Source organism: Carassius gibelio, chromosome A13 (assembly GCF_023724105.1).
Source record: "Carassius gibelio isolate Cgi1373 ecotype wild population from Czech Republic chromosome A13, carGib1.2-hapl.c, whole genome shotgun sequence".
Lineage (NCBI taxonomy): Eukaryota > Metazoa > Chordata > Actinopteri > Cypriniformes > Cyprinidae > Carassius > Carassius gibelio.
In genome coordinates this window covers 16,323,734-16,337,412 of record NC_068383.1, presented here as the reverse complement: position 1 = coordinate 16,337,412, position 13,679 = coordinate 16,323,734, and the positions used below count along the sequence as shown (strand labels likewise).

The 13,679-nt window shown below is 35.1% G+C and overlaps 1 protein-coding gene across 1 annotated transcript in view; it reads left to right on the top strand.

Moving 5' to 3' along the window:
* LOC128026304 (transmembrane 9 superfamily member 3) overlaps positions 1-13,679 on the top strand; it is a 47,729-nt gene that overhangs the window by 31,930 nt on the left and 2,120 nt on the right. Inside the window, exons 4-14 of the mRNA XM_052613281.1 lie at positions 6,733-6,893; positions 7,526-7,603; positions 7,736-7,867; positions 8,096-8,262; positions 8,467-8,561; positions 10,405-10,535; positions 10,832-10,971; positions 11,199-11,267; positions 11,361-11,507; positions 11,729-11,812; positions 13,571-13,647. Of these exons, the coding sequence (XP_052469241.1) occupies positions 6,733-6,893; positions 7,526-7,603; positions 7,736-7,867; positions 8,096-8,262; positions 8,467-8,561; positions 10,405-10,535; positions 10,832-10,971; positions 11,199-11,267; positions 11,361-11,507; positions 11,729-11,812; positions 13,571-13,647 (1,281 nt within the window). The remainder of the gene's footprint in view (positions 1-6,732; positions 6,894-7,525; positions 7,604-7,735; positions 7,868-8,095; positions 8,263-8,466; positions 8,562-10,404; positions 10,536-10,831; positions 10,972-11,198; positions 11,268-11,360; positions 11,508-11,728; positions 11,813-13,570; positions 13,648-13,679) is intronic.

The window sequence follows — 13,679 nt, the reverse complement described above, 5'->3', positions numbered from 1 at the left end:
CACACATACTTGCACATATTAATATCAAACTCAGTACACATATAGATCTCATCGTGCTGAACAACTTTCGTATTGCATGTCATAGGCTCCGCCCAACAGGAAGTCAGCTATTTAGAGTTATGTAAAAAGCGCATGCTCTGGAATTTGAAATACTTGTCATAGGGTTTTTTGCCGATTGACACCAAACTCGGTCAACATGATCTCAAGACATTGGGGATGAAAAATTGCCAGGGGATTTTTGATATCTCGAACGGTTTGCTCGTAGCGAGGCGTTGAATATATGGCGGGAATTGAGAAACAGGAAGTGTCTAATACCATCAACATACATTTCCTAATTGTAATCAAACTTCATCAGATTATTCATTGTATGATGTTGATCGCATATATGTGACTATTAGGAGTCAAAGTTATAGCGCCACCAACTGGCAGCAGGAAGTGTGTCATTTTCAAAATGCTTTGAATTCAGCATCTTATTTTTACTCGATGTGCTTCAAACTTCATCAGAATAATGTTAAAACACAGTCGATATAAATCTGCTGGGGGGATATTGATATCTAAAAATATTGTTGCCGTGGCAACATGTCAAACTGGAATACTTCTCAGGTGATTTTGAGGCATATAACATGCTTAGAATTTCATCAAACTCAGAACACATATCAGTATTAGTGACAGCTAGACACTGGCAAACGTTCATAAGAGGGCGTGGAAGAGGCACTCTATAGCGCCACCTTTTGTCAAACGTGAGGGGGTTAGTTTTAGCTACAGACACCAAACTCGGTACATAAATTGTTCTTATCAAGACGGACAACTTTCTAATTCACAGTCATCAGCTACGACCAACAGGAAGTCGGCTATTTTGATTTGAATGTGGATTGTTTTTTACATTTAGCTGTGAATTAATGCATACTGCTCAGAGGAGAGTAACACTATACACACCAAACTTGGCCTACTTGTTGAAAAAACATTGAGGAACTTAAATTGTGAATGGGTTTTGGATAGCTTGGATGGTTTTGTCGTGGTGATTTTTTTAAATGACAATAAAGATGGAATTATTAATTTTCCTGCATTTTTAAATTCCAAACACTTCAAAACCTTTTTTCATACAGAAAAAAAGTTATTCTGAGTAAATATGCATAGTTTCATGACTTTACAACACTGTATGGATAACAGAAAATTAAAAAACTGTCAGACATCTCATATCACTCTGTCCATCTGTTTGAGTGTGTGTGCTTAGACTTCCATTGTCTGAGAGAAAATGCGCCCCTACAGGTTCAGTTACCGGACTAAAAAAGGGAGGAGACTGTCTTTTGGTTTCACTTTTAAATCGGTTAAAATACAAATAAATACTTGGATTTAATTCAAACTGACAAGCTAAACCAACATATATGATTATTATCAGGTCAGGGCTCATTAATAATCGATGTGTGGTCAGTGATACGTGAGAAACACGAGAGATGAATCACCGCTCTGAGCACCAGCGTGTGGAATGATGAGCTCAGAAAAAACGAGTTTATTCTTGTTTTATAGCTATTAAAAATAAAGTATTGCAGCGATATCACACAATTCACCAATTAGAACACACCAAGAGCTAAATTAAGATGTTTTTGAACTGTTTGTGTGAAAATGAAATATTTTCAGCTGCCTTTCTGAAATCACTGCCTCCGATCAGCGCGCACAGTGTCACAAGTTCAAAACAAACGAATTTATTCTTGTTTAAGAGCTTTTTAAAATAAATTATTGCCATAAATGCACACAATACACCCATTATAACACAACGCGAGCTAAATGCAGGTGTTTGTGACCCGTTTATGTGCGCAAGACTATTTGAAAGCGAGACTGGCAGAATAACATATATCTCTGGAGCTGCAGGATTCTGCCTCTCGTCTTAAGAACGAACACATCACGGACAAGATTATTTCAAAATACATAATAGCTTGGCTAATATAAACGAAAACAGCCACGTGAACATAAACTGTTGAGAAATAAATCTGAAGTGGATCTACTGGATTTTAATATTAAGTGACCGCATATATACCAGCTGTTTCTGTCTTCAATTTTAATCTATATAAAAAATTAAACTCATTCATCTTGGCTGCTTTTTTAATGTGTGTACGTATTTATTTATTATTTTGCTCTAACAAGACTTAATCTATATTTAATTAAATCAATTAAATTTTATTTTACATTTGATTTGTCCATTTCTGCATCTAAACGCCTAAAAACCTAAAACATGCTCTATTATACTATTGTTAGCAATTTCTTTATCGTCCAATTTATCTGGTGTACACACTTTATTTTCATAATAAACCTGTTTGTTAGATTATACACAGTTACAGTGGTCTATAATAAATATTAACAGGTTTTATTCAAGCTGTTTAGAATGAATGCCGTAGACTAATTTTTTTAAAATGTAAATCCATACAGCTATAAATAGCTTGTTCTTGGTTTATAAGCACATTTATTAAAAAGGAGAGTAAAGGGTCAGTTATCTTCCTATGAAAAATAAAAAAAATAAAAATAAACAAACAACACAGGCCATAGCGATTTATTAAAGTAACATAAATACAATAGTTATTTTACTATATCTTTTAAATTTTTAATTCCAACTCTTCATAATTTTTTATATACGTAAAAGTCATCATTTGAAGGAAGCACAGTAAGTTTCATAGCTTTATCATTTTCAAGAGCCAGCATAAAATTAAAACTATCATAACATATAAATCAAGCTTGCAATTCTTAGTACCAATAATGGCCACCAGATGGAGCTATAGGATTACTTTTAAATAATTATTGTAGAAACAAGTATGATTTAAATCATTTATAGAAGTCTTTGAAAGAAAAATAATATGTATTTTATGTATTTTACTGATAAAATAACCCTCACTTAATTAGAATAACAAGCTGAAGTATTGTGAACTATATATTAAGAATAATTCTTTATAGGCTTTATGAACAGATACGTTTTGAGTGACTCTTGAAGGTTTAGCACCACATCCTCTTTTACCACTGTTTAAAGAATTAATCTTACAGAACAGGTGCGGATGAATTTTGGATAGCTTGAATGGTTTTGTTGTGGTGATTTTTTGAAATAACAGTAAAAAAGTAACCAGTAAATGTCTTTTATTTTTTTTAAGTGCAGCTTCTAAACACTTCAAAAAAAATTACACATAGAAGACAAGTCATTCTGAGGAAATATGCATAGTTTCATGACTATACAACACTATATGGATGATAGAAAATTAAAAAAACTATCATACATCTGATGTCACTCTGTCCCTCTGTCACTGTGGGTAATGTGTGTGTGTTTGTGTGTGTGTGTGTGTGTGTGTATTAAGTGAATTAGGTGTGAAACTATCAGACAGCATTTAGTCTCCAGCGCCAACATTTTACAGAACTGCCACTTTCCTGGAGTCTCAGAATTACAATGTGTCAGGTTCTGAGAGATCTAAGATTCCAAAAAATGATTTAATTAGAATACCATGAAGTATTGTGAAATACTAAATATTAAGACTTTATATATAGGCTTTATGAACCGATTAGAGTGACTCGTGAAGGACCAGCACCACCTCCTCTTGTCTGATGGTTTGAGGAATATTGTGGCGAGTGGGGCGGGGCCGAGAGGCGTGGGAACGAGGAGTGAGGCCAGGTGTAGTGATTGGAGATGAGCTACACCTGAGCCCCACCGCTAGTATCGAGTCCCACGTAGGAGATGGAAGGATATAAAACTGGAGTGACGACCGTGAAGGACGAGAGAGGACCAGGCCTGGGACATTATTTTAATGTGTGTGCTTTTTATTTATGCGCACCAGTCGGCCGTGAGGGGCTGGTGCGCCGTTTTGTATTTATTTTGGATATTAAAGTGCTTTTTGATTGTGCGCCGGTTCCCGCCTCCTTCTTCCCGATGAATATGGAGATTTGTTTATTACAAATATATCTTCCAGAATCCAGGATTAAGATTTAGGAGCTCATTTTTATTCCACCTCCTTTCCTGAAAGTCTGTTTTGCAGAATTGACTAAAAATTAATCTTCACATTAATTCCTAATTATTTTGCAATTCTTTTTGTCAGTTCTTCTTGACCTGTTTTTTTCTTCTTCTTTTCTGACCTCATGACCCAGTCAGCATTTTTGTACAATGGTCAAGTCTTAACTTATCAATTTCTGTATTGCATTTGGGTTTGATATTTCTCATGGGTATTTCATAATTTTCGACTTTGAGTTAAAACAGTTTGAGTTAAAACTCTTTTTTAGCGCATTTCATCTGTAAAAGAAAACATGCCTTATAATTCTGCACACATGAATATAAGGAGTTTTTCTCTTCCAGCTTTCCTGGACTATTGTATAGCACTCATAAATGATTAAATAAAAAATAATGGTAGTTATTAAGATTGATATGGTTTGGAATTGGTAAAATGTGCTTTGAAAAAAATCACAATAAAACAATGTTTTAATGTTTAAGTTTGGAATATTAACTGACATGAATGAATGCTATATAAATATTGTTCATGTTAACATAATGTTTATCAATGAAATCTTATTGTAAAGTGTTACTAAATAAATAAATAAATAAATAAATATATATATATATATATATATATATATATATATATATATATATATATATATATATATATATATATATATATTGTTCTGGGAATGTGATTTTAAAGTCTAGATGATTCGGATTAACCCTTTAACTGCCATATCCTTTAAAACCTCACTGCCAGAGGGATATTGTGAATGCATGTGCCCGCTGGGCACAGTTTACCTGATGCCACCGGGGGTGGCGATGGCATTGGTGGCTTGAGCCCGCCATCGCTGCTTGCAGCTATATTTTTTATTAGTTTTAGATTTTTTGTATGTTTCTGTATAGCTTTAATCTATTTCAGTTTTAGTAATTTTTGTACTTATTTGCCAAGGCAGCATTTCTAATTGTTTTTTTTAGGTTAATTTTGCATTTAATTTTTATATTTTAATTTATTTCAGCTTGATTTCAATTACAGAAAATGATTTGTATAATTTTAGTTAAAAATAACTGTTCAAGTGAGAATGTTTGTAACTGAGACCGCAGTTGTGAAGGGTAAAAAAGTAACGAGACAAATGTGTTCAACAACAACAAATAACCACGAATAGTTTTATGATGATCATTTTAGTTATCAGAAAGACCAGATGAGGCTTTTTGTTCATGGGTGACCTTCACCAAAATGTGATTCAAATTTTGGTGCAAATGACATTGTTCTTCTCTGGGCCCATCATTTCTGTGCGGGTGTGTGGAGACAAGGTTACCACCTGCTCTCTGAGGTACGGTTAACTTTGTACACCTCACCAATGATAAGAATGCATTAGACACTAATGTTAGAGGTGTTCTTCGGATTCATTTTCACGGAGAAGAGAAATTGGCCACATCTGTAAATCTGTATGCATTTGTGCCTGTATTAAGTGTCTCATGGGACATCCTGGTGGTTTTTGACAAGAACGTATCTTAAGGATTATTGATTTGTCCATTATGCAAGATTTGAGGCTGGTGAGAAGGTCATTAGTATGCTTGTGTCATGTCATATGAGCATCAGGCTGACTGAAAGTGGAGGTTTGAAAATACTGACAAAAATACAGCATTTGTTGCCCAAATGTTAGCCACTCTTCCACAAGCTAATAACTTTTAAAATTGTCTGACTTGAATCCCAGCCTGCACTGCTCCAACCCTACACTTAACAAGATGCAATGGATGCCCATGTTTAGGGTGAGAGTCTCCATCTAGTCATCTTTGGTGCTTTACTGGACAGTGTCTCTTGTCCTTGTCCCTACACATCGTTCTTCACATCAAACGGCTTGTGTGAGAGCAGCAGGTCGGGGACTCAGGGATTCTTCATTCAAATTCTTTAAAAAGCTCTTAGAGATCCGTTGTGACCTGACAAAATAGCTATTAAAAAAAAATTCTGGAAACTTCCCATCCACTGACCATCTTCTCACTCTGTTTAAATGATCTTGTACCTCAGGTAATGTTACTGAGCCATAACCTAATGCAAAAAAAAAAACCTTTCAGTGCCTGTAAGGGAAATCAGTTTATTGAAGTATTTTAAATCTCCAGGGGACATTTAACAGACCATTACTACTCAACAGTACTAATGAAATGTAGCCTTGGAGTTATTGTTGTAAAATCATTTGTTCTGAAAGAGCAGTAGGAAGTGTTCTAATAGTTGCCCATGATGAATTAAGGATATTTGATTATGGGAATGGAAAAAATAGGCTTTAACTGGCATCTGAGTGAGCTAGATGTTTTTTTAGATGTTTTATTTCTTTTATGATTTTTAAAGCAGATAGAACTATAGAGATAAAATATTGCATTTGATCTGATATGTTTAATAGTAAGTTTGTCTCAAAAGCTTGAAAATGTTCTTTATTGGTTCTTTACTTGAAACGATAGTGTGAAATGGTATTCGCAGAGTGTTTAATGTCTGTAAAGGAAATACAGCGGACTTATCTGTTACGGTCGGGTTATAAAATGTTGGGCTGTGATGTTAGTGGTTATTCCAGTCATTTCAGATGTTGAGAAAGTTTTGATGAAAGAATAACATACAGAACTGAATCACTGCCAATAAGACCAGAGACAGATATTGAGTAAACAATGTCTATTTTGATTTAATATAGTTATTTAAACTGAGAATACATTGTTGACATTATGTGAAGTTTTTACCTTCATTCTTAATTGAAAATTGTTTCGTGGGATTATTTAAGGGATTGTTGGTGAAGCTGACGAAAATGGTGAGGACTATTATCTCTGGACTTACAAAAAGCTGGAGATTGGACAGAATGGGAATAGAATTGTGGATGTTAACCTGACCAGCGAGGGGAAGGTCAAGCTTGTGCCAAACACAAGAATTCCCATGTCATACTCCGTGAGTAAAGCTTTCCTAGGCCCCAGAAACCTGCTAATATTAACTATTAGTTTTTAAATGGTCACTTATAAAATTTTGTCACAGATAAAAATTTGTTTTGTCTTTTTATATTTTTCTATATTTTGAATTTTTTTTTAGCTATTTTGCCCATACAAAAGGTATATTAATGCTCATTGTGTGAAAGAAGTCTGTGTTTCCTTCCTTAGCTCCTTAGATAGCTCTCATACATATGAATAAAATGTGACCCTGAACCAGAAAACCAGTCTTAAGTCGCTGGGGTTTATTTTTAGCAATAGCCAAAAAACATTGAATGGGTCAAACTTATTGATTTTATACCTTTTATACCAAAAAATCATTAGGCTATTATGTAAAGAATATATTTTGTAAACTTCCTAACGTAAATATATAAAAACATAATTTCTTATTAGTAATATGCATTGCTAAGAACTTCATTTTGACAACTTTAAAGGTGATTTTCTCAGTATTTTTTTTATTTTTTTTTAAACCTCAGATTCCAGATTTTCAAATAGTTGTATCTCGGCCAAATATTGTCCAATCATAATAATAATTCAATACATAATGGAAAGCTTATTTATTCAGCTTTCAGTTTATGTATTTTGGCCATCTTACAGGTGAAGTGGAAGAAATCTGATGTGAAATTTGAGGATAGATTTGACAAGTACCTTGATCCATCCTTCTTTCAACACAGAGTAAGTGCAACAATTTGTTTAGATAACATCGTCCCAGCAGATATAATATGTGCTGATTAATAAATTGAATATATTGATTATTTGTTTCTTTTTGGTTTGTGTGTGTGTGTATGGATTTTTTTTATCTGACAGATTCACTGGTTCTCAATATTCAACTCTTTCATGATGGTGATTTTCTTGGTTGGCCTTGTTTCAATGATTCTGATGAGGACATTAAGGAAAGACTACGCCAGATACAGCAAAGAAGAGGAAATGGATGACATGGTGATCACTTAGAGAGAACTTTTGAAATACTTCATTAAATACTTTATTAAATGAGCCTTTCAAACCCCATCACATTTTAATTTATGGATGTCTGTGATTAATTGGTTAAGAAACAACCTTACAGTGACTGATGTGTTTTAGTTCTATAATTTAATGCTACATTTCTCTATGGTTTGTCATCTTGCTCTCATTATTATGTGTTTTTTTTTTTCTTTATCTTGCTATCAGGATCGTGATCTTGGTGATGAATATGGATGGAAGCAGGTTCATGGTGATGTGTTCAGGCCGTCCAGCCATCCGCTGATGTTCTCCTCCCTCATTGGCTCTGGCTGTCAGATCTTCTCTGTTTCCCTCATAGTCATAATTGTGGCTATGATTGAGGACTTGTACACAGAGTAAGTTTCACCTGTGATCATCAGGGCAGTCATAAACTACTTGACTATGTATTGTTTGATTATAATGTACAGAGCTGACAAAAATGACTATGCATAATCACAATATACATATGGGCATTTAACAAGTCTTAAGGACCTAGGTAACTCCTAGTGTACACATTTTCTTAGGTGTTTATCAAAGGATTTTTATTTTTGCCTTTGTAGGAGAGGGTCCATGCTGAGTACAGCCATATTTGTTTATGCTGCCACATCTCCAGTCAATGGCTACTTTGGTGGAAGTCTATATGCAAAACAAGGAGGTATGTAAACTAATAATGTGTAAAAGCTGCAGGGAAAGCTCCAAATATCATTTTAACAGTGTTAGCTATACATGAGTTATACATGTAAAAATTCTAGTCCCAGTTTTACTCACAGCAAAGTTATTTTTTATTTTTATATATATATATATATATATATATATATATATATATATATATATAATATATACTGATGGCATCCACAATCATGGGAGTGGCGTTTAGATTAATGTATAAATATGTGCTGTTCGCTTTCTTCTCAGTAAAATAATAAATAACACAACAAAAATGACAAGAGTGAGAAGAGAAAACAGCAGAAATAATCTGATCATACCTATCACAGATATATTTACTCAGCTTTTCAATTTGGCACTAGCACCTTATACAATAGATTGCTTTAAAGCAAGCAGCTTTACAGTATTAAGCATGAAAAACGGTGCTTGTGTCTTTCAATTAGTATTAAAACTTTAGTTTCTACTATAAAGGGGCTCTCTAGTGTGTTCATGCTTTTTTTACTTGCTTCAAAACTCGACGGACTGAACAAGTAATACACCAGAGAAGATTTCCATGTCAAGGAAGGTGGAGCCACACGTACCTGTTAGTATTTGGCAGTAAGAGCAAATTTTTCTAAAAAGTTTGCTTTATCAAGCTGTTTCGAACTTCTGAAACGAAGGTCATTTTGGCCCGCTATTTATTTATTTATTTTTTAAAGGTGAAAAAAAATCACTTTTATAAGGTGTTTGGCCTCAGTGTGTGAAAACAATCAGCCTATATTGGTAAAAATCCAGCCACTCATTTTTTTAATAATCTTAATAAATTATAAACAGTCTCCAAATAAGCAGTTTCAGATTTCTCCATATTATGATGTCTTACTCTGAAAAGTCCCGCCCATTTGTGATGCTGTCTGCCCTATTAGCATAGACAGCCCTGAGTGAGAAGCAGTGGTCCGCCATTACTGTTTCCTTGCTGAAGCTGCTGGAGGTACACTGTCAGTGCCATAGAGGCATTACAAGTGTGGTGTGTTGGGATGCACCAGTGAACATAGGAGTCTCCATGGACCGCTGAGGACACAGTGGTTAAATGTAATTTTCGAAGGAAATGTTCTGAAAAAACATTAGTTTGTGCTAATCATTTTACACCGGACTGCCTCTCAAACGAGGGTCAGTTCAGCACTGGAGTTGTGCAAAGATTGCTTCTGAAAGAGGGATCGATACCAATGCTTCATGCGCATATGTCCAAACAAAGTAAGCATCACACGTCATATTTTGTTTTCCAAAAGAGATTTTTGGCTCTCTGTAAGGCTAATGTTGCCAAATCTACCATTGTCTTTGCCTGTTTCTACTAATGCTGCCTTCACGTGCTACCAGGATGATCTTAAATAGGAATATGGAAGTTAAAAAATTGCATTTGGAAGCAATGTGAAGTCAGTAACACTGTCATCACCAGTTAAATTGTAACACCCATACGCCGGAGCATAAACTCTTGAAGCTCTGCTCTCTTCTGAAAAGGGAGGCGGGAGCACCAACTAATTTGCATTTAAAGGGACATACACAAAAACGGCGCATTTTGGCTCATATCCTAAAAGTGGTAATTTCAACAAGCTATAAAAAACTTCACATACACACTCTGGGGACCTTAGAGAAATATTTTCCATCTTGTAAAAAGGCATGATAGGGCACCTTTACGAAATGAGGTCTCACCAATTGATTCTTTAATTTCACAATAATTATATCAGGGCCTTAAAATATATCGGGGTTGTCCAAGGAATTGCAAAAGGTGAAATGATGTGCATCCTTTTTACTTTCTTCTTGTTGTTTCTTTCAACTATTTTACATAATTTGTACAGGGAGGAGATGGATAAAACAGATGTTCATAGGAGCTTTTCTGATTCCTGCCATGGTGTGTGGCACAGCATTCTTCATCAACTTCATTGCTATCTACTACCATGCCTCCAGAGCCATCCCATTCGGCACCATGGTGAGATCCTCATCTGCCTTATATAGTGTCTGGTCCTACATGCCTACATTTGCATTTATGTACAAGTCAATCTCAGGCTGATTTTACAACTAATATCAACTGCTAAGTAAGGAAAGAGAGTCATTTGTGTTTGTTATTTTGGACAACTGAATTTGGTTGAAAACACAGGAGTGTCCTTATTTAGTTTCTAATCCTCTTGATATTACACATAATTCCTAGCATTCTTAAAGCATTATTTGCTTGGTAAAATTCTTGTTGCATCTGAAAATTGTAATATTTCTCATTTGTTCGATCAGGTTGCAGTGTGCTGCATCTGTTTCTTTGTAATTCTACCTCTGAACCTGGTGGGGACAATTCTGGGGAGGAACCTTTCCGGCCAGCCAAACTTTCCTTGTAGAGTCAATGCTGTACCCAGACCTATCCCAGAGAAGAAATGGTAACCTCATCCAATATTCACACATAACAGACTGTCTCAAACATTCTCAGTTGCCTTGATATTGTGCAATATCCATCATTGTGTCATTGTTTACATAATATATGCAGATATGATCAAAGTAATTTTAATGTAAATATTGTAAATGTTTTCTACATAAAATGTATTTATCATTAGATAAAATGATAGTTATTGGTGGTCTTGTTACTTAAAGTTTCTCTGATTGGCAGGTTTATGGAGCCGGCGGTTATTGTGTGTCTAGGTGGCATCCTTCCATTTGGGTCAATATTCATTGAGATGTAAGTCTGAACATTGGATTTACACTGGATTTATATTTATACCCATAATTACAATGGATATAAGACTGAAAACTGCCTCACATCTTCCTTCAGGTACTTCATCTTTACATCTTTCTGGGCCTACAAGATTTACTATGTGTATGGATTTATGATGCTGGTGCTGGTGATCCTGTGCATTGTTACAGTCTGTGTGACCATCGTCTGTACCTACTTCCTTCTCAATGCAGAAGACTACAGATGGTAAGGAACATTTACTTACCATGTTGACATATTTATAATGCTGTTTCCCTCGTGCAGTTTAATTTGTTTCCACATCCATCCTCCCTTGGGTTCAGACCACTGAGGCGTTTAAATGTGTTGTAGGGTGGTGAATGCAGAATAAATGGATGATGAGAGTAAATTATAGTAATTTAAGATCAGTGGAATTTTGAAATCTTTTTATTTATTTTTTTTTTTTTCAGGCAGTGGACAAGTTTTCTCTCTGCAGCATCAACAGCCGTTTACGTTTACATGTACTCCTTCTACTACTATTTCTTCAAAACAAAGTGAGTTTTGTTTTCCTTTTCCTCAAATGTCATATGAATGTTCTAAATTTACATGACTCATTTACTCGCCCCCAGGCACTCGAAATGCATTTCCTTTCTTTTATACACCATAAAAATATTTTGCAGAATTTCCTAGCCGCTATATTCTACAAAATGTTTTCTCTTAAAGGAAAAGCTCTGTAAAACATTAAAATGTACCATAAAAATAGTGAACATTATACAATCTAGGTCATTCTAAATAATTTTAAATTTAAGTATCACATTTTAGTTACTTCTGTGAAATGCAAATTCAGTATAATACCGCGTTTCCACTGCTGGAACTGGGGACTTTGGGCTAGTATTCTGTGTTTCCACCGCATGAACCAGGATCTAAATAAAGTTCTGGGAAAAAATTTGCCCCTCAGAATGTCCCTGGTTGCGATAGAGTACTTTTTCAAAGGTCTTGAGCTGATTGGTTGAGTTCATTCAGCACTGTGATTTCAGCCACCATTTATTTGGATAATTTTAAAAAATTTTCACGTGTAGTGTTTCATGAAATGTATTTTTAAAAGTATTTCAGGCGAGAATGTAGTTGTTTAAAACTCAAATCTGCAGATTATTTATAAAGACGTTGCCTATTTAAAAATATTTCACCGATTTCGAAGACTATCAGCAGGAGCTCAGTGCTTGTTTACCGACGTGAGCAGTCCCTCGGCTAGTCCTTCTGACATTTGCCGCTGACTGTTGTCTCTTTATTGGTTAAACATAACATATCATTCGTTTTGGGTAAATCTAACAGGTAATCTTTTTTATTTATTTTTTAATTCAATTTATATATTATGTTCAAATTAAAAAATAAAAAGAGGCTATTGATATAATATTTTGTTTCATTGTAATGTAGGGCTGTGTATATATATACACGCATTTCCCTGAACTACATTTATGCGGCTATTATTACGTTTAAATTAAAACAAAGAAGGCAATGGTATTTGATAGGGGTGCTATCTAATCAGCGGTTAATTCCATCAGGTGCGTGATTTCACATAGAGCAGCTGTTACTACACAGAGCCATTGTAAATAGAGAAGATGCGCAAATCCACTTCATTTTCAGCGTTTATTGGCGCATCTTCTCAGTTAACAACGGCTCTGTGTAGTAACAGCTGCTCTATGTGAAATCATGCACCTGATGGAATTAACCGCTGATTAGAAAACCGGCTTTACTGACGAGATGCGCATTAACGATTGGCCGATCGTGATCGGAGCACCCCTAGTATTTGATATCATACTTTGTGTTATTGTAAACCTACACTGAGGAAAATTGCAGTAGCCAATGTGAGCTGACGAATGTTATCAAGTACGCTGCTGTTTGCAGAATGACCTGACTTGAGTCGTCCTGTCTGCGGGAGATCACACTCCCAAATCTAACTCCCAAAGTCCGAACTACTGAGGATGCAAGTCCAAAATTTGCGTACTTTGTATTGAGAAACGCGTGCAGACCTACGTCACCAGACTATTTGCCTAAATCTTCACGCTACTTTAGACCGCGGTGGAAACGCAGAAAGCAACAGGTCTGGGGGAAAAATAGATCCTGGAAAAAGCTCCTGGTACAATTGTTCTGGATAATTTTGGTGGAAACGTGGAATATAAGTACTTTGAAAAGTAAGAAAAGGAAAAGACCTGTAGAAATTGTTTCTCATTTTCATTTACTTGATTTATTAATTGTCTATGTGTTGTGGAATCTGATACAAATAATTAGCATAGACTCATTTTTTTCCCCAGGATGTATGGCTTATTTCAGACATCATTCTATTTTGGGTACATGGCTGTGTTCAGTACTGCACTGGGAATCATGTGTGGTGAGTACAAGAAAACAAAATGCTTGGGCAGA